At 40.3% G+C, this 26,588-nt stretch overlaps 1 protein-coding gene and 1 long non-coding RNA gene across 4 annotated transcripts in view; one reads left to right on the plus strand and one right to left on the minus strand.

The window, feature by feature from the left end:
- dlc1 (DLC1 Rho GTPase activating protein) overlaps positions 1-26,588 on the plus strand; it is a 78,211-nt gene that overhangs the window by 33,642 nt on the left and 17,981 nt on the right. For 2 of the 3 annotated variants that reach the window (XM_007551859.2, XM_016671407.1), the window contains one exon: positions 26,148-26,219. In XM_007551859.2, coding sequence (XP_007551921.1) covers positions 26,148-26,219 — 72 coding nt within the window. Of the gene's footprint in view, positions 1-18,803; positions 19,085-26,147; positions 26,220-26,588 lie in introns of those variants that run through there. The other variant, XM_007551861.2, reaches the window with a different exon arrangement.
- LOC103137886 (uncharacterized) lies at positions 1,475-18,660 on the minus strand. Its single transcript, XR_476196.2, has 3 exons — positions 18,584-18,660; positions 18,337-18,493; positions 1,475-2,273 (listed from the first exon to the last, which is right to left on the minus strand). It is a non-coding gene; the product is annotated as an uncharacterized LOC103137886 (long non-coding RNA).

A 26,588-nucleotide genomic window follows, 5' to 3' on the forward strand; every position in this document is an offset into this window, starting at 1 on the left:
CTTGCATGAAAATTTAGGGTAATCCCTTTGTCGGCAGCGTCTATTCATTATACTGTCAGCCAACTGGCAGTATGGGTGGCTGTAGTCTCAAGTACTTTTTGCGACAGCGCAGATAGCCGGTGTTAGCCTCGCTTGCACTGCTTTTGAAATTGCTCAAAACAAAAACTCACACTTGTGGGTCGACATGCTAAATGTGTATTTCCAGCTGTAAATAATCCATCCTGCTACTCAATGTACAGACTTCAGCAGCAGAAAGCCATGTCTTAGTTTATGCATGGAGGACACTCTACTGGCTATCTCTGTTTCTAAGCATACCATATTCTGTGTCCTCACTCTGCCACCTCAACCAGCTCGGCTGCCATTTAGGTAGTTGGTGAGGCAGTCACTGCTTCACAAAAAATTTGCCGTTGTCCATATATCACCTAAGGCAATCCTTATCTTCATCTGCCAATGATTTCCTGAATACCCCGTGTGCATGAAGCCATCCTTGAAGATGTACTTATCAATAATTGTCAAATCAGAGTATTTTCCTCAAATTCATTTTCTGTAGATAATAAACATTTACAGCTCACTCTCTTTTTATCTGGCCGTAGCCGGATAATTGGAAAATGTTTTCGGCATGTTTTCAGGAACAAGTAGTTCCTTTTAACTCTATAACAAGTCAACACAAGTCACAACTTGTCTTCACTCAAATAACATCCTGTAGATTACACTGGCAGTGTGTTGACATCTTGCAGCCTGATGCATCTCAGAACTGAATGATTTAGCAGAAGACCCTCGAAAAACAGAGGCAGTCTTCAGTTCAGTTTGAAGAATCATTGTGGAGATCAATCTACAGCAGAAGAGACTTCAGTATGACAATCGCTCTATTGCTCAAGAACCAAAGTCAATTTGTGCATGAAAAAGTGATTATTAAGTAGCAACTCAGCTATTGTGTGTGGGTCGGGGGATGCCCGTGAACATGTTCCGGTCTGCTCACACCCTTCTTTTGTTAAACCACACAGTTGTTATGGGTCTGTTGGGCCCTGCAGGACTATACAGCGACCCAGCAGGATCATTTCATGGTAGAAGGAGGCCAAAAGAGGAAGTCAGAAGGGGCACACCGTTGTGACATCAGCAGAGGTCTCAGGGGAAGAATAACACAGCAAGCAATATGTGACAAATAACCCGAAAGAATATGATTTCACAGCAAGACTTTAGGTTTGAGCCACTGCTTCAGTTTGTCAAGAGAAGAATCTGTATTATGAAATTTGTTTTGCTGGTCCTATAAAATCTTGAAACACAAAACCAGGATTGGTGAATTACTTTGCCGCTATTAACAGAAAAAAATATTATTTTTTTATTCAACTGGACTGAAAGGTGGAAGGTTTTGTCCCCAGTTAGGTGACCTTTTGGTTGGTAGCTCTGCATAAGTTCACCACTTTGTCAGTGAGTGATCATTGAACATGCAAATACAAAACAGAATCAAAGTGCACTGTTGTATGTGGTGGTTTTATTAGAGGAAAATAACATCTTAAAGTGATACATTTTTTAAAAACATCAAATAATGTCCAGGTTTTAACCATGTAACCCAAACTATCGCCCTTAGCCACAAAGAAAAGGGTTAGGGTTTTCAACAGTATTCTGAAAATGACCAAGGACCAAACCCAATGAAGCCAATTTTATGTTGCCATGGACAGAAAGAGAGCCTAGCCAGAAAAAAAGCACCTCCTTCAAAACTGATGCCTTCAAGTTAGACTGGAACTGTTAGCCATCCATATAGGGAATCCAAATATGTTCTGGGAGAAAAATTTAATGCGATGAGGTGAAGACAAGGATTGTAAGAAGTGTGTTTGGAGAGGTTTAAGTAATACTCTCAACCTAAGAACAATGTACCAACTTTTAAGTGTAGCAGTGTGAGCAAAACACATCAAAGCAGCCTTTGAAAGGAATAAAAATATCAAAATCCATCATTGAAAGTCAAAGTGAACATGGTATTCATGCCCATGATGACTGTATGTAATGGGAGAAGCACAAATTAGTTAGAAATTACTCAAGCTAACTGCTAGTCAGAATGGGGCTATAGCTTCGAAATGAGCTTCTGGTTCTTAAAACCACTCCAGTTGAAACCACTGCATAAATATTCCAGATGACTTGCTATTTTGCAAATGCTTTGCCATCACATTTGGCCCTTGTTAATGTCAGTCAGGTCCTCGTGTGGCATCCATTTCCTCTTTAAAGCACATCAACTCTCACATCCGCATGTTCAGCCCATTTCGTCCCTTCAGTTGTCACTGCAATTATCAATCAATCAATCAATCAAATTTTATTTGTATAGCACATTTCAGCAACAAGGCATTTCAAAGTGCTTTACATAATTAAAATAAAAACAGCATGTGACATTGAAAAAACAGTGAGAAAGAGAAAGACATTTTGAAAAAGATTAAAAAAGATAAAAACATTAAAACCCGCACCGCAATTAGATGAGCAGCGTTACATCAAACTTCAGCGATCTGACTTGTGGTCATTTTTCTTGTTTCTCGTAACATTTTACATGATTCTCTCTTCAGAAAAGCTTGTGATGTTTCTCCAAGGCACCAGCTCCCCTCTTGGAGAGTCACGTTTCAGGATGCTTTGACATTTAGGTCGAGTTTGTCTAAAAATAGTACACCTCTTTATTATTTTACCAAATGCTCCATCGTCTCTTCCACGGCGCCTGCACCACATCCCAGTCATGAGGTTTTGAACAAGTAGGCCAAGAGCATCTTTTGCTTGTCTGTTGACTCAGTTTGTGCCAGAGATTTTTATTAAAGCACTTGTGCGTCTCAGCAGGGAAGTGTGTTGCATTTGAATGGTTGAAAAGAGATTTTAAAGCACCGTGGCTTTGTGAGTGTACAAGCGTATAATAATTCGAAGGATATCAAAAAGCATATACGAATACACCTATTAGACGTAACATTACGCAATTGAATTTTAAATATCGCTATTTTAGCTGTAATAATGGGCAAATTAGTTGGCTTCAGAATAGCTCAGCTGTAATGTTTGAGACCAAATATTGAGTCAAATAGAACCTCTGAAAGTTGGACTGGAGCAGAAAAATAAAATTACTCTTTAAAAGTCACAGAACATATCTGAAAAAAAAAAGGGATAATCAACATGCCTGGTGCATTGGCAGTGTTTTATGTTACCTGTTAACACTTGACATCCTAATAAAATGTTGACCTTTTATCACCTGCTTCACAAGATGCTAAACTCTCAATGTCATTAGTGGCATGTTATCTCTCTTTATCACATCGATGTGGTACACCTTTTAACCGAAATTTGCAGTTTAACTGGTAGTCGTTTAACTTGACATGCAGGTAAAACTCTTGAGATATTTATGACAGAGTTAGAGTCCTGCAGCTCTGCTCCTGTTGGGTGATTTAAAGCCCTCTTGTGTCTGTCTCACAAGGCCACTTGTTTCAAAGACTCAGGAATGTTTTGCTAAACTCAGTGACTCCAACAAGCTTGAGCCAAACTTGTTTGCTTTGCTTGCTGCAAAGCGCTCCCTCTCCTCTCGTCTTTCTGCACTTTCTCTTGTCGGAGCGCTGGGTTGCTTTCAGACTCATGACCTAAAAGATCCATCTGTTTTTTATTGATAGGTGTCTCATTTCGTTCTCGTCTCATTTAATGAAAACGAAAATCACGGGAGACATTTTTTAAGCTGAAAGAATGAAAGCCATGTGAACCAAATCCTTTATTTTTTTTTGGAGTAACACAACTCGCAATTAAGAATATGTTTTGGTTAACAATATCTTTCAGCCAAATCCATGAAAATGCAGTGTTTAACTGGAGTTTTGGTCTGTTTTTTATTGACAAAACGGTTAAGAGCCCTTCTCTATAATTTCTTTTTGAAACATAGGAGGATGTCAGCCACTTTTCAGCAGGATTGCGCAGTAGCCCTCTTGACTTCCTCTTGTTCCCTTCACAGTGCATGCTTCACTTCTCCAGTCCCCCTCACTTGACTTACTCAGTGACCCAAACAGCAGAATAAAAACCCAACTCAGAACAAGGAATCTCTTTATTGCAAGAGTCTACTGACATTGTGTGCTGATGGAGAGTAGATTCTTGCAGTACCAACATTCACAGGACTCCAGAGTTAGCAATCCAAAAACCCTGTTCCAAATATTTAGGCAAATTATCGATTTCTCTGCAGTCTCAATACTCACTTCATGCTGCAGTTTTTCAGAGTGGTCCACTCAGACTCTTGCTTCATTCGTCAGCAGAAATTTATGAGAACTGTGTGGAGCAGTGCTGTTTTGTAGACAGGGCTGTCTTTATTAGTTTGAATCACTGTGGAGAGGCTGCGTCTCCAGCTTTAATCAATACTGCAAGGATGCTTTTATTAGAGGAAAGTCATGCGTTGCCGACTAAGGGACCCCGGAGGGATAAGGCACATGAGTGGGGAATGTAGAGCAAACAGTTAAAAAGAAAAGCAATAACATCTTGTGCTGAATGCCCGAAAACAAAGTAAAACTGTGTGAAAAGAATACAAAGCTTGATTGTGATTAATATTTTCTGGAAAATGTGTGACCAGTTTGTGTCTTAGTGATTACCTAGGATTGTGTGTGTTTTTTTTTGTGTGTGTTTTTTTGTTTTGTTTTTTTCAGGAAATCAAACATAGTAATAGAGGCCACTTCTGGGAAAAAAATAAATAAAATAGTTGAGTTTTCAGAAGCCCTCATTTACAATTCTTATGGTAAATGTGTTTGATCATACCGATGGAATGTGTTTGATTAAAATGCAGAGTACAAAGATGCAGTGTGACAATTGAAAGTGTCAAAAATGAGTGAGCACATTTGCACACATTTAAGCTGTTTTTAGATGTTTTGAACACAGTTGGAAGAACAGATCAGGCGAAAGAAGACCAAGAAGTGGCATGCTTATGTTCACATGAATGGCACACAGTTATCACTTTGTAACTATGTTTCTACAGCTCTGAGGTTTTCCTGATGGTCAGTATGCAAGTCTGTTGGCATGCAGTGGTTTGCAAAAGTCTTCTTACCCCCTGAACTTTCTCCTACTTTTTGATGTTACATCTGCAACAGCTGTACTTTTTTTTAAAGGGATTTTGGAAAGTAGACCCTAATTATGAAGTAGAAGAAAAATAATACGCAATTTAAAAATGCTTCATAGGCAATACTTTGCAGAACTATCTTTTGTTGCAGTTACAACTGCAAGACTTTTGCGGTACGTATTTACCAGGTTTACACATGTAGAAAGTGAAATTTTTTGCTCATTCTTCTTTCCAACGTAGCTGAAACTCAGTCAGAATCAACACATCAATTAAGTTTTGTGTGAGACTTTTGATTGGACTTTGACCGGTCCATCTGAACACATGAATTGATATGTTTGAATATATTTTTGTAGCCTATTAAATTAAATTCTAATAAAATACCTTGCAATAAGGTTTGTGGCTGTAACTTGATAAAATGTGATAAAAAATTCTAGGGGTGTGAATCTTTTTTGGGGGGATTAAGAGGACAAGGCCAGTGTTTGTATTGATAAAAGCATAGCCTACAATGATGAGGCTTGGGTAGAGTGACTCGTCACTCATCATTAGCTGTTAAACAAGCGCATTTTGACACAATCTGTTCCAGATGGGTACTTAAGCCAAGTTTTAGAGCCCCATTAAAACATCCTCATCTTTGGGGACTTAACTGCCTCTCTGGGTTCCTGATCTCATGGTCTGTTGTTTGTTTACTCTCCGGTGGGCCTTCATTTCCTGGATGTCTGCTCATTTTAGCATGGCGAAGCAGTCTCAGTGGGTCAGCCATTTTTAATTAACTGAGTTAGTCTACTGGAGATGACAGGCTTAATCCTTAGGGGGATGTTTTTGAGCACACAAATATATTAGTGAAAAGTAGCATGTAAACAACGATGGCATCCTGGTATTCCACAAACTGATTTAAAACACATCACCTTCATGCTCTTTCAATATGTATTGCATACATTCACTATATTCTTAAAAACTATGTATTTCCTTTCCTTAAATGTTGTCAGAAAAGTTTAAATATTTGTTTGAACCTAAAGAAATAGTCAAATGTGACGACAGGATATGGATTTTGGTTCTTTGCGAAAAATCGGCCGATTCTGCTCATAGTGCTTACAGTTTGTCTTTGAAATTCAACTCAAACTGCTCGTTAAATACACTGATGCTGAATAGCTGTCTCATGACTCAACTTCAACTTCCTGGCAACTGAGGTAATATTCTACAGTAACAACACCTGGATGACACCACTAGTTGGTTAGGAAGGCATGTGTGTATAAATAGGGCTACAAGCAAAAAAAGTACAATGGACCCCCATTATTTGCAGGAGTTGGGAACCACAGCCACCTGCGAATCACCAAAATTCACAAATACTTGGTACCCCCTCAAAAAACCCTATAACTCCCTACTATAACAGTTCAAACACAAAACATACCTCAGCTCAACAGGACAATGGCCATATTTTCATTCCTTGGTGGACTTGTTTACTCAATCATTATGAGACTTTGAACTGCAGTAGAAACACCAACATGCACCAAAGATCACCTGCTACTTCCTTCATAATGCAGCCGAGATGTTTCCCAACATCCCTTTCGCTTTCCGACTTATTGGGTTCTCTTCACTGCAGACCCCACACTGCACATTGAACATAATCTCCTCTTTTGACTGATCAGTCGATAATTGTTCATATAGCCTTCAGAATAAAAGAGGTGTTGGGAGTGACCCTTCACCTTGCAGTCACTCTGGGATGCTAACCCCTTTGGCGCTCTGAATGGGTGGATACAAGGCCACTGGCTGAGTGTGGCCTTGTTTCCACACTGGGACTGGGACACAGAGTGTTGCTACACTCTGTGTCCCAGTCAGCCTCTAATTTAGCTCCTTGCAGGGAGAATAATAGAAGCGCTGGGGCACTTAGCACTAGCTTGTAGGCAAAGTGACACTTTGACAACTTAATGTGTTTTTTTTTTGCATGTGTGGGTGAGGTCAGGGTCAGCGAACTTTATACAGGTCCAGCATTAATTAGTCTAAGTGCCCTGACACATCACACATTTTCCATTTGCTACCTGAAACATCATGTTGCATGACAAAGTTGCAATAGATCAAAACTGTACTTCAAAACAGCCTTTAGACAGTTTTTGACATCTTTCCTCTTTTCAGATAGTGTCCATTAAAACCCTAATGATGAGTAAACATGTTGGGTCCTTCACTCCCTTTGACTTTCTGTCTGCAGGGTCAACATAGCTGCCAAATGTAACACTTAATATAAACAGTGAGACATGACCTAAAAAATCCTGGCACTCTCACGGCTCACACTCAACATCATTTTTTGAGAGTAATTTCAAAACCTAAAGAATCTCACATTCCTGCTGTGTTTCCGTCTCCCTCTGTTTTTCCTGTGGGCTGTTTTCTGATTATGATACTTTGAGCAATTTATCAAACTTTCTTATTTTTGTAAGCTGCACATCACGAAAGGCTAAGGGACTAAATCGCAGGTAATTTCCCTCAGGGATACTTTGTAAGTGATGAAGCAGCATGGAGAATTTACAAATGGAGACAAATGATTTGGAAATTCTTCTGCCTTCCTGACTAATGTCTTATTCTTTTAAAAAAATATTGTTCCCTACAGGTTTGGTTTTTACAATGTGCCATAGTTTATGTTGCAGGTCTACTCACATTGTCCTTTGCTTTGAACCAGCAGTAATCATTGTTGCATCAATGCTGTCTGCACCGCAGTGCTCGTGGTCAAATTAAAAATGTTGGTTGTAAGTTATACACTAGTTCTCAGCTGGCCCTGGAACTACTTTATCCAAGAATATTTACTACTATAAGATTATTCTTTGGCACTATATTTTGGGTATTTCTGTAACTAAATGTGTTTTCCACTGTTTGTTGTTCATTGTTAAAATTCTGCAGCATTTAGTGGCTCTCCTCTGAAAGGACCTGACAGGCCTTTGCAGACTGGAACAAATGACAAATTTACACCTTGGGTTCAAAGAAAAATTCACGAGGCCATGAATTATGCCAGAGTTGATAGTTTGTCTGTTGAGACACATGTTTGAATCAGCAACAATAACTACCTCTCCATTGAACCTTAGAAAACTTTTGATCATTTTCGTCACATTCATTCTCAGGTGTTTCTATAGATTTATTGCTTCGTGTTTTCTATCCATTCACTGACATTTGCTGCTTGCAAAATAAACACACTGAGCGAGGGTCAACGCAATCCAAACCCGAGACAGTTGAAGATACGGTTGCTCGGTCTCTCCTGCCCAAACTCCAGCTGGAGGGGATTAGGCCTCCTCCACACTCGGGAGCAGAGATATCGTTCTCCTGGGACCAATGGGAAGCAGACGGATGAGGGGGAAGCCACAGGCCTCACTGAGGCTCCTGTTCATCACCCAATGTCTCCCCCTTAAGATATGTCGGTGCCATCTATTAGCTTGCAGGGCAAATAAGATAACCACGTCTTTGTGTAGGACAGAAGCATAGACAAGAAAGATTGGGTAAATAAAGAAATGGAGGTAAGGATGAGGCACTAATATCTTCTGAATACTATTCAAGAAAAGGAAGAATAATATCTGCTAAATGCTAAAACCGAAAAAAATAAATAAATTAGAGAAAAAAATAGTTTAACTAAAAGGGCCAATCTGGTGCTTATCTGCCTCTCTCCTTATACAGCAACACCTACCCTAAGTTCAGTCTGTTTATTTACACGTAGCCTATTTTTTTAGATTCCTCCGATTCCTGCATGCTGTATTGGGGTCAGCTACGCATACAGATAAATATTTAGACTTTCAACTGAATGAAGCCCCTTCATAATCATATCAAAACCCCTCATTGTTGACTCTCTGCGTTCTCCTCGAAAAATATGTCACACATGCAAATGTTGGTTTGCACAGAAGCAAGAAAGAAACCGTCTCCAAATGAGTCTCTGTGTTTACCGAGCGCATGAGGCAATTGCCTCGGGAATACCACGTCTATACAGAGATTAGTAGGTCAAGGTCGTCACGTGAGGAATCAAGACAATACTGGCTGGATGTTCTCGGCTTTCCTGTTGTGTGTTTGGCAGTCTTGAGTCTTGCATACTCGAAGCAAAATAGAGAAGAAGCACTTGAGGAGGTGCTGGAAGTCAATTATTTAAAGTGCGTCAGAGCTGGGAATTGTTGTCCGGCCTTGTGACAATTTTTTTTAGAACACAGAATGTGTTCTGAAGTCACATTTTTAGAGCCATAATCTACAATTGGAATAGACCAACACAAAGTAGGGAAAATATGCACAGTTTTCAAAAGTTTGTCAGTCAGCCCCAATCTTCCAGCACAGGCTTCATTAGCTCTATCCATCTTCATCTAATAAAGAAAAGTTCCTCACAGCATGACAACCCTACCATCATGATTCCCTATGGTGAAGTTGTGCTCGGAGTGATATGCAGTCTAAAATATCTTGGAGTTTGTGGTTATATTGTGACAAAATATAAAATGGTTGCAGTTATCTTTTTTGCAAAGCACTATAAATATTGCATTTTGCTTTCTTTACTTATGCAAAAATGTGAATCTGAAGAGGTTTGGGTTTCATTAAGAAGCAATCTCAATATCTGTATATTTTCCTACCCGTCCTGTCATTTATCATGCTTTGATCAGCAGCACTCTCACTTGTCCTAAGCTCTGAAAAATGGCCCAGGAGCCTTTAGATGTTGGACGCTTGCAGAGATCAGTCTGAAATTCAAAGCTGCTTGGTGCACTTTGGCTTGAAGGAACCTCGAGATCAGGGAACAATCTCTCAGGTGAACCTGGTTTGTGTTTGTCATGACAGGCTTCATGTCTGCACAGTCCGACACATGGCTCTCAAGAGGTCAGGGGTACAAAGGAGGTCATGGGTCAGAGCAGAGAAGACTAAAGCTTCAACTTCCTGCACTGTCTCCTGACAGATAATGCACACAGGGAGAGAGAAAAGGGAGAGAGAAAATGGATATCTGGCATTATGGAATTTGGGCGTCACTGGACTCAGTTATGTTTGACACGAAAGTCAAAAACAGGAAAGATAATGGAGGTGTGCAAAAAAAAAATTTTCTCTAGAGATCCCGAACGCATATTTTGTGCCCTTGGGATGCACATGGAAAGGAATATATTTAAAATAAAATGAAACTTCAATTGAACAACAACAATAATAAAAAATAACACGTGGCATGTGCCCAAAGTAAGCCATTCATTTTTTCACCCTGATGCAATTTCTCTCCTTCTCCTTGGTACCAGACAATAATCCTGTCACACCTCCAGCTACTCCTAAATTTACAAAAACGTTGCCATGGGGCTCGTTCCAGACCGTTTGCAGATCACAGTTCGCACCTAAGGCTGGCTGAGTCACCGCTGCTGAAAGCCAGTTGGCAAGCACTGGTTTACACAAAGTGCCAGCTCCTCTGTGCGTCTGCCAACTGCACTTTCATTCCACACAATTCATCACAGTGGCAGATACTATCAGCACACTCTGCATTCTTACAGATCACTGTCACTTTATTTTTTGTGATGTACAAAAGAATTGCCTCCCAGCTGTATTTTCTTTATAGCTGAGGTGGCCAGATTTCTGGAACAAAAGTGCAAAAACTGGGGCCCGTGCACGTGCTTCACGTTCAACATAAACATGAATTTAACTGAGCTGCAGTCCTTCAGCCTTTTGCCACAGTTGGAAAAACCTGTAGCAGTACTAAGCAGCTCTATAATACAGGCTATTAAACATTTGATATATCATAGGAAACTGATGTCAGCAGGAAAATGACAGCTTCAGAAAACTGAATGCAGCTCACAATCTGTATTCATCCAGTTGTCAGAATCTTTTCCACATTTTAATTAGCGCTGTACTGAAGTCCGCATGGGATTGTCAGTTCTAATCACCTGATCACTGCATATTTAAACCAAACAGTCACCTGAGAAATTATCTGATGGCAAAAAACAGGATCCAGAAACTGGTTAAATATCTTGAAGGGGTGAAATAGTTAAAATTATCCACTGCCTTTTGTTATTGTTTTTCATTTGTTTAAAGCATTACTTTGCTGCACTTTGCAACAAACTTTAATTTAATTTGATCTATGAATAAAATAAACTTTGTCAAGTAGGAATGTCTTGATCAATTTTAAGAGTAGGATTGTATCGATACCAAATCCTGATCTGATGCTAAATTAAACGCTGCCACGTACAGTTAACACAATTGTTAATACAACAGGTAATTCATAAATGATAAAACACAAGTTTAATGAAAGCGGTTCATATCAAAAACCAGGGGTTCTAACATGAGAAAAAAGCTTCTAGCAAACACAACAGCCAAAGAAAAATTTAAATTAAAAGTTTATGAGACATATGCTTCCCAGTTAGTGTACTTTAAACTCACACAGGTGAGGATAAACACTAAGATCCATTTTGGTTTACTTTAATCTGTCCGATAAACCAAGGTGTTTGGAAAATGAAGCAACGTGGAACACATGTTAATCAAAAAAGCAATTATTGTACGTCACTTGGTCTGGAACAGGAACTCTGGAAGTTTCCAGGCGTCGTGAGGCAGCTCTGAACGCTCCTCCATTCACAACCATATGGTTGGCATCATTAACCACTCCCCAAATATTCATGTTGGTTTCCCAAGCAAACCGCTACCGCTTGTAATTCTTGGAAAATGTAGGCACACACAGTAACTCTTTGGCTAATGAAAAGCTGTTCCTCCGCTCTCTGAGCCCGTAGAAATATCAAACCAGATGGTTTCCTTCTGCCAGTAACAGGACGTTGCCATTAAACATCGTCAGTCTTGGGGGAATAAAAGCTCATAATGATCTGACGTTGGTGGAATAGTGTTTTTAAGCTAATTTTTCCCACGTTTCAGATTTAGAATCTAGAAGTGCTTTGCTACTTTTAATTTGTCCAGGTTTACTTGAACGTCCGAGCCGTTTGCAACATCTTGTTTTCCAAGTTTGCCTTTAAATGTCTTCAGCCAGTTTTTCTAATTCACAACATGTGTCTTGCCTTGTTCTATTAACCTCTTAAAAAGCTCTTTTAGTTGCGTTCTTCCTTCCTCTGTCATCTAATTCTCACCCTGAAGCAAACCCTCCCCTACTCTGCTTTCTCTAGGCATGACTAATGGGAGAAACATGAGCAACAACATGTTGTTGTGTATTTAATGAGATACTGATCAACTAACTTCTGATATCGTAATATTGATGCAGTTTTTCTAATTGTTAAATCTGAAGCAAAGAGCCACACTAGCCTATTGAATTTGGTGAGAATTGTACCCTCTAACGAAGAGGAAGTGCATTTCTTGTGGGCAATTTTGCCTCTTCAGACATGAATGTTGAATTTTTGGTATGTATACACAATGTCCAAGGTTTAGTAGACACCTTGTATGGTAGCATTTCACCTGGAAATGGTAAAGTAGCTGTGTGACTTAAGCTAAAGGAGAAGCTTGCAGACCGTCTTGTGATGTAGAAAATATCTTCTTAGCAAAGACAGGACACATAAGGATCAATTTGAGAAAGTTTGGCTTTTCACACAAGTGACACTCTTGCTATGATGTTCTTCAAAGTTTCATGGGAGCAATAGCCACCATGAGAATCGAAGAAATAGTGCGCAAGCAAGCACGAGGGCAGGCAAGTACTGTGCAAACCCTGAGGCAAGAGTTTTCTTTAAAGAGTCATTTTTTTTATATCTTGTGATCTATTATGAAGCCCTCTCCAAAACAAAATCCTTTTTAGTTGAGTGGATCAGCTCATAAAACCTGCTTGTCCCCTGAACACACATGGCTTTCAATCAACAAAACTGCAGTGTGAAATATATCAATGGGAAATAACGTTAACAGTCATTATAGAGGATAGATTGAAATCTGAACTGAAAACTTTTGAACAAATATTTGGCCTTAAACTATGATGTCTGTTCACAAATGTAGCATTTTTTTAAATAATCATATTACTAAAAATGATTATGACATCATTTTAATAATGATTAATAATCATTATTGTTAAATAACCGTTTAATAATAATGGCAGTACAGTGGTTTTGTATTGCCCATTGTCTGAAAATACAAAGCCTATAAGATAACTTTCAACTTGCAGTTACTGGCATCCCTGACAACGAGCCGATCAAGCGAAACTTGTCTGATCTTAATCACTAATCAATTAAATGATGTGCCTTTAATATTAACTACTGCGTTATGTTTTTCTCTCATAAATGTTAAAACCAAATCGTTTTTGTACTAATTTAAATAGGAACCATAACATGTCTATTTTATGCATTTCATTCCCACAGTTGGTACTACCTGAGCACCAAAGTATCCCAGTTTGTGTGATGAATGATCCAGACCGGCTGACTTGACACCTGCTACACAAACACAAGTCAAAGCAGCAGCAACTGCCATTCAAAAAGTTCAAATTTAATATTGATACAAGTTTTGACAAACAAAACGTACACCAACCAACATCCAGACTGGGTTGATACCTTCTTGTTGCTATTTTAGCGTCCTTCTTTAGAAGCATGAATGCAAAAAGAGAGGAAAAAAGAAAGCTTTTCGGGGAGTTCCCCCATCGGCTGTTTCCTGAGGGAGTCCCCAGAATTGTTTGGTCTCTAAAACAACTTTTTCACGTACCATTGTCTGCAGTCTTTTTTTTATATATTTGAACGTGTAAACAATATTTTTCTAAGGTGGTACAGGTTCTACCTAATCCCTGATATTACACAAATCAGCTAAACACATATTCCACCACTCACTTGTCACTTATTATTCCAAACTGAAGGATCCACTCTGGGGCTAAATATTCCCTGCAAGCTCAGTCTGAGGTCCTGGATTACGTCTGTGGTACAAGGAACCAAGTGGAGCTATCAGTATTGGATTTCACTAACATGGGGATTTACGTGGATCTGTAGTTTATTTGAGGATTAAACAAAGATATTAAATAAAAGGCTTTCAGCAACTACATGGCGTTCGTGAACGTGTGTGTTCATGTGCCTGCAGTTTGAGAAAATCAGTGGCAGAAATTAACAAATTTTGGTTTCAATTTCATAAGCAGCTGTGCAGACAAAGTCAAAGAAACTTAAAAGAAGAACGCTGCGGCCCTTGGAGCCTTTACTCCTGGGGCGTGTAGAGGAAAACTGATGATAAATGGATCCACCTCGGAATGCTTACGTTGATAGAACCACATGGATCCATTGTTTGTGTAAAGCATGTGTGTGTCAGGCTCCTGTCTCTATTGTGACCACGATCAGTCCATCAAAGCCCAGAGAGCGTATTGGCGAGGCGCTTGGTCTTCTGTCTCCTTCACACTTCCTCTGTTTGTGGGGGTGTGTGTGCGTGTGTTTTTGTAAGAGCCAAACCAAGCCTCTGTCTCCTTGCACTTCCTCCTCACCATTGTGTGTTTGCAAGCATTTGCTCTCTCTCCCTCTCCCTCTCTCTCTCTCTTTTTCTCTCTCTCTGCCTCTAATCAGTGTCTTATTGGGCTGATCCCAGAGACTATGGATGAACTATTTCTGGAGATTCCTGTTATGAAAAGATTATCTACTCCCCCTCCACCCTATCTGCTTATGTCTCAACAGTTGCACCCATTATTTGAACCTACATCAGTGAAAGGCTAAGGATATAAACTATGCTGCATATGGGAGCATACCTTTAACCTACTCGCTAAACATTCAATTCATTAAGATTTTAGAGGCCTTCCACTGAGGCCCCGAAACACGAAATATTGGTTTTCATGAAATATTGACATTATTTTCTACACTAGAATGACAATAGACGTACCAGTAATATCTTCTAATCTATTTTTCTTTTCATTAGGTAGAGATAATATGTTTCTCTTTTATTTTTTACTCCTCTAGATTAACACACATTAGATGATCACTGCAAAATTGTAATCTCTTGTCACATGAAGGCTCTATGAGATTTCCTTCCAGAATGGTCTTGACTCCATCCATCTATCCATCAACTCTAACAACAGTTTTCCTCTCCCAGCTGAAGAAATGCATACCCACAACATGATGCTGCCACCACTGTGATTTATGGTGGTGTCCGTGTGTTCGGGGTGACGTGATGCTTGATTTCCACCGTAGTTTTTACATGTAGGCCAAATGGTTTTGGTCTCATCTGACCAGAGCATCTTTGTTTATGTCTTTGAAAACTGCAAACTAGTATTTTTGTGGCTTGCTTCCAACAATCGTGTTTTCCTTGCCACTCTTCCGTAAAGGCCAGATTTGTAGAATTGGTGACTAACAGTTTGCCTATTAAGAGATTATTCCATCTTAGCTCTGGATCACTGCAGCTCCTCCCGAGTTACAGTGAGTAACTCTTGGCTGTTTTCCCTGATTATTGCTCTCCTTGCCCAGCCTGTCAGCCTAAGTGGACGGCCATGTCTTGGTAAACTTGAAGAGTTTTGTTTGTAAAAAAGTGTCTTTCCGCTCCACCTCGTAGTTATCCAGTATTTTTTGTTGGTGTGTTATATAAATTGTCAATCAAATACACTAAGACAGACAATATGTAGAAAAAGAACTCTAACGAGATTAAATAACATAGTGAAATATAGTATACAAAAGAAGTTCAACAAATACAAAACTATATTTCAAAGGCATATTTTTAACTCGGTGAGAGTAAAATGACTTACTGATGTTTACGCACACAGACCGAACTCTGCAACATTTTTTTTTTTACCTCCAAAAGACCACTATAGCCTTTACAAACCCATGATTTGGTTATCTCCGCTGGGAGTGTTTGTTGACATGGACTTGGGTGTGTGTGTGCATGTGTGTGTGTGTGTGTGTGTGTGTGTGTGTATGCGTGGGTTTGTGTGTGTTGGAATGAGTCCTTCGTCCGCTGACCTTCACTTGGCCTCTCTGTTTGGGGTTTGGACTGGTGGACCCCAAGGCTATAACCCAGAGGATAGCTCTTTGAAGCCGCAAGACTTTTGTCTTTACTCTGCATCTTTCCGTCCCTTTTTCTTGCTTCTGATCTCTGCTCCTCCTATTATTCTCTCCATCTTTTTTCCTAGTTCTCAATTTATCATTTCTAATGCTGATTTGCCTAGATTTTCACTTCCTTTACGCCTGGGGGTCAGAGGTGACAAAGCAAAGTTTATGGCTTGCAACAGTAGCTTTGCCTAACAGTTCAGCAGCAGCAACAGTGGAAATCAAATGACTACCTAGTGTTTAAATTAGTGGTGATGGCACACACAAAACAATCCATTAAATCAAGTATATTAAGTTGCAGGTTTTATTTCTTGTTCCCTTTTTCTGGGGAACATTTATATGCAGCACTGGTTGTAATCCTTCTAACACCGTTGCATCTCCTCATTTCCTTTCTTTTGTCCCACACCCACATTATACTTGTATTTGATTTGTATCTGAATCATAAGCCGAGCTCTCTGACAAGCTTTGATGAATGGAAACTGCAGACACTCTGAAAGAGACGCACTCATTTGGCCCGCAGCTACTGGCAGCAGCGGCACGTCTGCTCGTCTGATCTCAAACACTTTACCACACACATTCATCAACAGTTGCGGGCATTCTTTCGCAATTATCACTAGAAAACATCTCGGAGAGCTGGAGCCCCCTCGTCTCCTCGCAGGGGTTGTGGACCCAGGTTGGAAGAGAGACGTTTTAGCGTTGGTGTTTTGGGCGCAGACTCTGGGTGGTCGGGTTTTTTTTGTTTTTTTTTTCTGCTCAGGGATTTGGCCTTGTTTGGTAATCTCTCTACATTTGTGCTTCCTCTGCTTATGCTTGCTCTGTCTCTGTCACTCACACACCCTCGCACACAGTAATTATCCCTTTCTTCTGGCAGGTTATGAATTTTGTATAGGTTTTCCTTAGTTAATGAGCTCCCTTTCTATAGTTCTGCTGACTGGATTGCACGTTGTTTTATGCTCAAGTGCCATAAGGCTGTTATTTTTTTTGCTAAATTCAATCATGTCTTGACACCTTTGGTGTCTGATCAAACCGATACTTGGGAATAAAATTATTATTTCATGTTATTAGGCACTTTGAACTGCCTTGTTGCTGGAAAACTGCTACATAAATAAAACTTCTTCTATTTCTTCTTCAACTGAGGTGTGTTGAAGCAGAGACGCATCTAAAGGTTATAGGACAGTGGCCCTCCGAATCACCAAACTGACTGAGCACATGGCAACAAAGGTCTGAGTTGAATAATTAAAGTTTTGAAGGGACACAAGTACATGAAAATGCAGTGCAAATCAAATCTATCCATATAAAAAATGTACTATTATCCAGGTTTTGTGGGTTTTTGAGTTGACTTCTGTATCTCAGTATCCAGTACTTGGAACAAGAAGATTACTTCAAAAACAGAGAAATACTTTGATGCTTTGTTGGATATATATGCAGCCTTTTAACATTGCTTCGCACAGGCAAACAAACACACACACGCCCACACACACACACACACACTCTTTCATGGAGTTGGCGGGATCTATGTTTCTGGCTAAATTGCTTCTGACTGAGGCGTCAGCTGGGACAGAAATGGCTGCCAACAACGAACTGAACAGTCATCCAGGATTTTCTGCATCATCCTTTCCCTCCATTTGTTTGCCGTCCAAGCTTTGGGTTATTACAGACATTTCCTTGCCACATGATGACTTGTCTGGCTTTCTCTTTTTCTTGCTCCACCTAAACGCTGTGAGATCATAGAAAATAATGCGGAGGTGTGAAATATATGGACGCAACCAAGCCGATGTTAAGAAATGGAAACTAAGCTGCTGCTTAGGCCTCACGAGACCTTTAAACAGATCTCTGTTGGTTTTGTTATTTGTTTGTGTTGACATGAATCAAGAGTAAACCAGACATTAAATTTGTTCTGTTTTTGATGTGGATGGAAAAATATGTATCCTCCTATTGAATAATTATTAACTGGAGTAAATTTGAATATTCAATATTTAAAAGAAAATGTTTATTTATTTTATTTATTTATTTTATTTATTTTAGCTTGAGTAAATTTAAAACCACTACTGTACAACTTGACAGGGCTCCTTTTCAATACTACACGTATTTTTCTATGAATATTATTGGAAAAACACGTTAGATTAAGTATCCAAGACAGCACGACTATAAATTATGGAGATTCCTTAAACGTGGTGATGCATTTCAGACGCTTATTTCTACTAATTGTGTTGATTGTGGTTTACAGCTAATGAAAACACATAATCCAATTCCTCAGGAATATTGCGCAAGACCTAAGCTAAATAATAGGATTTTCAAGAGAAATGGCTAAATTCCTCTCTCACACTATTCAGTCGACCTGATTGTGTGGCGTACGTGCGCTGGGCGCGCCTCGCCGTGAAGGGCGGGCGGGGTGTGAATGCATTGTCATACCTGCAGCGGTTGTCTTTTCACGGCACCACTTGCGCTTTTCAGACTAATCTGGCGACACAAAGGAGCGTCTCACAGTTGTCTCCACTCGTTCCTAATGATATGCAAACTGGGTGCCAACCCACGAGTCAAACGCAGCTCATCAGGGGAGTGGTAGAAGCTGAAATGAAAACAGAGGAATCACCTCATGGGGGAAGTTCATCACTTTGATGAAGTCTAAAAGGAAAAAAAAAAAAAATGACCGCATCACCTTTTGCGCTTTGAAAATCCGTGCTGTCATAGAGCTGGAGGGGTTTTTTCGAACCCCTCACCCCTTACATGTTAGCAACTCCACAGGTCTGCAGCTGCTCCTTATCAGGTGGGGCGCAGCAGAGGAGTGGATCAGGATGGGGTTGGGGGTGGAGCCACCTCAGAGTTGCCCATTCCTAAAGCTTGAATCACACAGTTCTCCATTCACATTCCTGCTGGGATCTGCATCCTGAGCGTCGGAGGGAGCTGGAAGGTGCTGAAGACCTCTGAAACGCGTCAGAATCCAACCGGAAACAAATGGATTTATTGTTTTGTAACACGATTAAGGGACATTTGCGACCAAAGCTATAGCTATAGTGTTTTCTTTCTTTCTTTTTTTTTTTTTTTACCCACACTGGATTTACTATGCGGACTTTGTACTGAGAGCGGAGTGGATCTGAGCGTATACCAGCCGGGGCGCAGCGGGACTCGCGATCGTGACGTTTAACGATGATATTAACACGTAAGTCAGTGACTGATATCCACCACAAAAAAAAAAAAGATTTTAGTGTTTCAATTTTACTGTTTTTCAGATTTAAGTATTTTTTTCCCCCCACTATACCTTATTTTTGTTACTGTTTAAATGTGTTATCTCTAAATTTGATTTATTACATGCGCTACTTTCCTATCATTTCACCATCACATCTAAGATTCTTTCTAGTCGTCTAAGGCGTTTAACGCTTCAGGCTGTCAGATAAGAAATCTGCTCCCTTCTCGTCGCATACCTTCACGTCCCCCGTCCTGTTTACGATCCACTGAATATCCCCGGGTTTTGTTGACCAGATAACCTTTCACGACTTACACACACAGAGAGAGACAGAAACCCACACCACGTCAGGGATGCTTCTCGACTCTTGATAATAAAAAAAAATCTTCTCCAGGTTCTCCCTCCCGAAAAAACGTTTCCAGCAGATGAGCGCACCGCTCAGATCAGACAGAATGCTCACACTTACAAAATATAATCCGGTGCTGTAAATTTTCATTGACAAATAAATATTGATCATAAAAATGCAGATGTGGGTTGGAAATCACGCAATTCACTGCTGGATTTTACGAAATACAATTGGATCAACATTTGATTCCAAACATCAGAATAAGGAGGAAGGGCAAGATAAGAATTGGAACATACCCCCAATATACATACATATTTTTAAATATACAAAAAAATAAATAAGCCACGGCATGTTGTATAGTGACAAAATCAAATGCTACATTAAAGTGAGGCAGTGGAAAGGATTTGACACTTCTTCTGGAGCCTGATATATCATTATCGGTTGTCACTTTTTTTTTTACGTGGCCCTATAAATCAGATTTATCCTAATAATAATTGCCTCTTTTCAGTTAGTCTGTTGCTGTGATTAATTTGGTGATATCACACAAAAAACATTAGTATGGAAGTCCTTTTTGGATGTATAGATTGAAGAAGTTTATCTTGTACAGTTATAAGTGATACTGTGAAATAGGGGATTTTTGGAAGTGGTTGTTGTGTCATTGAAAGAACATTTCCAAGTTTAATCACCCACAGTTTTCTTTGTTTCTGTGTGCCTCTGAACAGAATTAAAAACTTAAGGTTTAAATGGCTCCTTTTGCTCTCTACCCCAGAATCAACTGGGGCAACCAAACCCTATGAACTGCTGGGTTGTGGGCTAACACTGAACAGCAAAGGGTGAAATGGGATTTAGCCTTTAAGATTAGATAAACCATAGGTATATAGACCAATACCCATCCCTATAACTCATCTTCCATGTCTGGACTTCAAACTTTGTTAACTATTCGTGCCTCTGGCCTTGTGTCGCAGCCGTATGAAATCCTGTTTTCAGTCTTGCTGTTGTTCTGACTGGATGTGTTTTACAATTTGTTTCCAGTCTTTACACTTTGTCCCAACAGTTTTGTCTATTCCAACACACGGCCTGTTATCAGTCACTAAGGTCTGGGTCAGATATGAGTACAGAGAGGTTCACTTAAACCATAAAACCATTGGGAACGTGCTCAGAAACACACACACACACACCCACACACACACACACACACACACACACACACACATTTGCACATATTTATTTTGATGCAACATGGAGTTAATGAAGAACACCAGGAGAAAAATGGTCTCTTCCCAGAAGCAAGAAGAATAGTATCTTAGTTGAATGCTTGCTTGTTTGTTTTTTTCACTGAGAACACAAGACTAAACTCTGAAGAGAAATTTGTTTCTGTGAGAGGATCTGAAGAAGGAAATACGCCTCATCTGCACTCTGTGAAACAGGAAGTTAGCTGTTGCCTTATCTGGTAAATTTACATCCTGCTTTGGTCCACTTGCCAGGAAAGTGGATCCATATGTTCCCTTTAGCTTTTACTTTCCTTATGGAGAAGGGTGCATCCTTGGATATCTGAATGTTTTGGGGAGGAAAGGTAATCCTCATCTGGCTGTAGAAAGCTCCGCAGAGGGCTTTGAGAAAGTCAGGTCACCTGATCCAGGGACAAGGCGCTCCTGGAGAGCATAAATCTGTCATCAGAGGCACTGAGGCCTTTGGGATTAGCAAAGCGATGATCCATCTGGCCCAGCTGTGCAGTTTGCTTGTGCATGTGTCTATGGATCCACGCCTGTGTTCCTACACCAGCTGGTGGTAAATAACTTGAATGGTTGATGTGAGTAACTTCATTTTTGTTTCTTGTGTGAGTGTGTGTGTGCGTGCACGTGTGTGCGTGTGTGTTGAAGACACTGCTTGAGGCCAACCAGATGGTGATATCTCTGGCACCGTATCACTTAGCTAACAGCAAGACCCTCTCTGTGAACACCAACTGTCCCAGAATGCGAATCACAAAATATGATACCAAATTGGAATTGGAGAGAAAAATCTGTTGTCATACATCTTTCGGTTTCAATACTCGTCACGCTAGAATAAGCCCTGGTGTCCAGTTGTTCTCTGCGTTTTGACGCTACCACTGGTTGAGACTCAAAGTTTAGGCTTTCAGGAAAATTGTTACTTCAAAACGGCTCAATACATGGCCCAATAAGCAGAAATACTGTCATTCTTGTGACTTTTCTCGTTGTTTGCCACTACTCTGTCACAGACTCTTTGGAGGTTTATCACCCTACCTGTCTAGGTCCACTTTGCAGTTCTTTCAGAATGATCTACTCAAACCTGAAGTTGATAAGAACCCTCAGAGCTGCCCTTTGGAGTTTTTCTTTTTTTTTTACAGTTGCCGCTTTGGAAACCCGCCAGTGATCAGGCAATTTCAGATAAGCTACCGCAGGTCACAACAGAGGTCATCTTAAGCATTCTTCTCAATGTTCAACTTCAAAGAGCTAGTCTTGAAGATAACTGTACTCTTCTGACCTCCAGTTTGAAATGGCAGAGCCTTTTAAGGTGGGGGACTGCAAGCGGCATCCTTTGTTTGCTCACCGCTGACAAACTCCCTCCGGAGCTGAGCATTCAGAGCCAGTCTAGCCAGACCCCCGTAGCCTCCCGCGATGGAGGGAAGCTGTGGCCAGCAATTGTGAGAATTTCCTGCCCCCGGAAGGGAGAGAGGAGAAGAGAAGGGGCCAGCAGAGTAGAAATAAGCAAAAGACATCACTGGAGACTTTGGTCAGAGGAGGTGAAAAGAGAGAGCAACCACAATAGTTAAAATTAGAAATTGATACAGTGGTGAGCATTAAAAGTTTTGCACTTGATAAAAGATTTTTGCCTGCAGGTTTTGAATGATGACACTTTTGATCTTTGTTAAAGGCATGTTTTATAATATACAGTAAATCACTCTTACCTTATTCAAATCAACCTGAAGTATTTTGGGGCTAGCTAAAACTCCAGCTGAGAGGATATTGCTGGCTCCTCCTGCTTGGCACAACAGTGACTTTACCTTAAGGTGTGGCTAAATATTTGAAAGCTTTAAGATAAATTTTATTGCTGCTGTTGTCGTGGTAGTGAGGGCAGTTCAGTTTCAGCCAACTATTTGCTGGCGTACAGGGAGATTTCAGGCATCCTGTTTGGCCCCTCAGTCAGAAATACAAGCTGTGTTGTGGTCTAAAGTTTTGAATCGGTTTAGGTTGATGTTTTTCTGTGTTCACTAACTTTGTGGGAGCTGGTATTGGAGTCAGAAGTGAAGTTTGTCATGTTTCTTATGTGTTTAGGAAGTTTTACACTGGTGATTTTGCTAGAACATCTACAAGCTTGAAGTCATGTGTACAAAACTAACAATTCTGCTCTGGCTCCTTCTGTTGAGATGCTTTGATTTTGCTCTTTCACTAAAGCAAAACCAATGGTAGCTATAATTATCATGGTATGTTGAGTTTTCTATTACCGATGGATTTGTTGTTTGAATGGGTTGGATTGATTATCGACTACAGTTGATAACGTATCTATGGACAAGCGCTGCGACTGACCCTCGGTGCTGTCACAGTTTGAGCCCCGAGTGCGTGCTTCAAGACATTCGTCCGGTGTGGCTTTTTGTCCGTCTCTAACCAGAAGGAGGTTTGCTTTTGTGCACACAATCACCGGACCTCGTGTTTGCCTTGGCTGCCTCTCCTCCTATTATCTGGCCTGGAACAAATGAAGGCAGGGCCCTTCCAGCCAAATGGTCGGTCAGTGGCCATGGCACTTCATAGCAGTTCTCTTCCTGTGTGGGAAGAGGAAGTGAGGTAGTTCCCCTGGTTTAGGAGTTGGGGTGAAGACAAGGAAGAAAATAAAATAAAATGCAGTCATGCCAGAGAATTGGTTGCGATATGGTTGGGTAAGTAAGGGTGGTTAGAAGTCCTTTTGTTTTTTGGGGTTGGGGGGGATGAGAGGGGTTTGTAATGAACAGTGTCTTTTTGTTGTTTGTTTTTGAGATGCATGTGTGGAGCAACTCTATTGTTAAGCTGTTTGTTTCAGATTCCCCATGCCCCTGTCTACTTCCTGGACACAAACAAAAGCTGGATACATTCTCTTGCTTCATATTTGGATAAATAATGTGATTTGGTAATAAATATTCATCGTAATATTTTCTCAGAACATAAGATTCAAACTATATTACTTGAAAATAGATTTAATAGACATGCTAAGGGACTGGGCATGTCTTTGGATAGTCAACAACCAAAGTAGCTTGCAAGATCCCATATTTGTTATTCTGGACTAGAAAGCCATCACTTTGTTTGCATGTCTGATTTGCATTTCAATAGATTTACTGTGTTTTCGGTGATTTGTCCTGAAACACGTGTTTGGTTTTTGCAGACACAGGGGCTGCCTTGTACGCACACAAACGCAAACCTATTCACAAGCAAGCATAGAAATCTTTCGCCCTCGTTCTGAGGAATGTATGTATAATTACTGCTCAGTTTCTATGTTTCTTTGGGTTTACTATGCTCTAAAAATACAAAATGAAACACACACACACACACACACACTAAGATACACTCTTTCTGAGACGTGTAATTTCATGTGGGAAACAGAGAAAGGTCTTTTACTGGTCACTTTGGTGGAAGTTGATCTGATGTTGCCCCTGAAGCAGCCTGCCTCCGCAGTGACAAGGGGGTGAACTTTTTTTCTGGTCGCGTCACACCTTGTTGCTAGAGTTTATCTGCCGCCTAGGCTTGTTGTTGGTATGTAAATGCTTTCATAACGTGTAGATTAGACCTTTCACAGGAGTCCTCTGGCCTCTCTGTCTGTCTGAGAGGGTTTTTGTTGGTGCCCTATTTTTATTTTCAAGAAACTAAACTGAGTGCTGTAATCATCTCAGCAGGTCACTGTTTTCTGCATGCTTTTCTTTGTCATTCTTAAAGTATTAGAAAAAAGAAATATCATGGCAACAATATTGAAAGAATAATTAATCAACACTGGTTGAGACAGCATGACTGTAATGTCTAAATGCAAACAGAGCAGTCCAACTTTCATCTGTAGGTCTGCAGTTTTCTTTTCCTGCTTTTGTCTGTCGGATTGCTTTGAAACATTTTCTTAAGTTTGTCCCACATTTGCACTCTCTATCCCTTTGCCACAGTGACAATGTTGTAAAGTCAGCATTCAAAGGCCTTGAAAGACATGTTTTTTTGTTTTTGTTTTTTTCCTTCTCGTCCAGCTGCTTGCTTATTTGTAGCAGATTGGGGTGTTGAGGGCCATTTGGCTTATGTCATCTAAAAGGCTTTCTCACATAATTGGGAGACTGTCCCTGCGGATCCTCTGACATGCTGAGAACCTCTGCATTCAGTCACAACACTTAGCAAAGCAAGTCCAAATGTCACACCCTGCCTTTGAAGGCACTTATGAAAGAGTTTGTCTGGCGGTGTTGTGAACAAGTTAGATGGTTGCAAGGGAGTTAAAGATGACAGGTCTCTATGAATAAGGGCGACTGTGCAGGAGTTTGTCCTGTAACCAGTGGGTTGCTGGTTCAAACCTCACTCTGTCTAAGTCGTTGCGAATTTCGGTAAAGCATTTCACACATGCCTTCCCTGACAGTGGTGGCCAGAGGGCGCTGGTGCCTGGCAGCCTCATTTCTGCCAGACTGCCCCAGGGCAACTTTGGCAACTATAGTGGAATGCCACCATCAGCTTGTGAATGTGTGCATGAATGGGTGAATGACCGAATTTAGTATAAAGCGTCTGGAATCCTATGGACTAGATAAAGCGTGATACAAGTACAGGCCATTTACCATCGATTCATTCTCTACACCATCTTATCCTTGAAGGGTTGTGTAGAGGCTGGTGCCTATCTCCAGTGGTCATTGGTGAAGAGGCTGGGTATGCTCTGTACAGGTTGCTAAAATTGACACATCTCATACATACAATTGTGTTTTCCAATAGAGGGAAGTCTTCATGATCAACTACGCCTTCGTTCTGCAAGGGCATGCTTAAATCTTGAGGCACCGCAAAAATTTGTTTAACTGGTTTTGCAATTTCCTACTATAACTAACATGCTGTATAGTATGATATTATTCCAGGGTCCAAGTGCCTTCAGACTTCCTTCGATCAAATTCAGCCTCAGGAGTCCCTGATTACAAAGACTTGAGAGGGTGTTAGTGCAATTTCTTTGAATGAAGTGTTGAGCTCCAGCATTAGAAGCATGTAAAGGGATACTGAGTAGGAGAATAATCACAAGCCAGAGAGTTCACATCACCTGGTAGCACATTACACCAAATGCTAAACATTAGCATGTGATTCTATTCTATAAATGAAATTCTGGCCTATGAGATTCAGATTTAGACTTGGTTTGCCTATTTGATCAGTAAAACATTTTCATACAGACTTAGTTACTTCCTGGCATCTTTTGTAGACATCTTTATACCTTACACTTTTTAAACTTTTTCACATTGTTTAGATAAAAGTCAATGTTGTCTTTCTACAACAGGGGTTTTCTTGTTGGGAATAAGGTGTCCAGCTCAACCAGTGCTTCTAAGATCATAAAATCTATGAAAACTACCTCATCAGTTTCTCGCTTCTCTCACATTTCACAAGTAATATTTGGAGTTAGTTCATCATTTTCAGTATATTTTTTTTATTATTATTTTTAGTAGTTTCCACATTGTGACATTGGTTCTCTATCGTTCCTGTCTTTGTTGTGTAGAAATCGAAGCCAAAGAGGCCTGCACCTGGCTCCGAGCTGCAGGATTCCCACAGTACGCCCAGCTTTATGAAGGTAACAAACACCATGGGACACTTCAAACACACAGAGCATGTGTAAAGGATTTTTACAAGGGATGAAATTACATTTCAGAGATATTCTCATTCACAGTACTTTTACTTCTTTCTTTGGCATCTCAATAAACCATTTTCAATGTTGTGCTGGAAAAGTATGACCTAAAATTGCAGAAGTTTTAAAGTCACAGCTTTGGTAAGCCTTGGTCTTCCTTGATCAGGATAACCAGTCAATGCTTAGCTCAGTGTTTTCTTTTATTTTGTACAGCACATGTGCTGTACAAAATACACACACGCACACACACACACACACACACGTGCACACACACACACACATCCTTCCACATGTTCTTTGTTTTAAATACAAAAG

Source organism: Poecilia formosa, unplaced genomic scaffold (genome assembly GCF_000485575.1).
Source record: "Poecilia formosa unplaced genomic scaffold, Poecilia_formosa-5.1.2 Scaffold44, whole genome shotgun sequence".
NCBI classification, from domain to species: Eukaryota; Metazoa; Chordata; class Actinopteri; order Cyprinodontiformes; family Poeciliidae; genus Poecilia; species Poecilia formosa.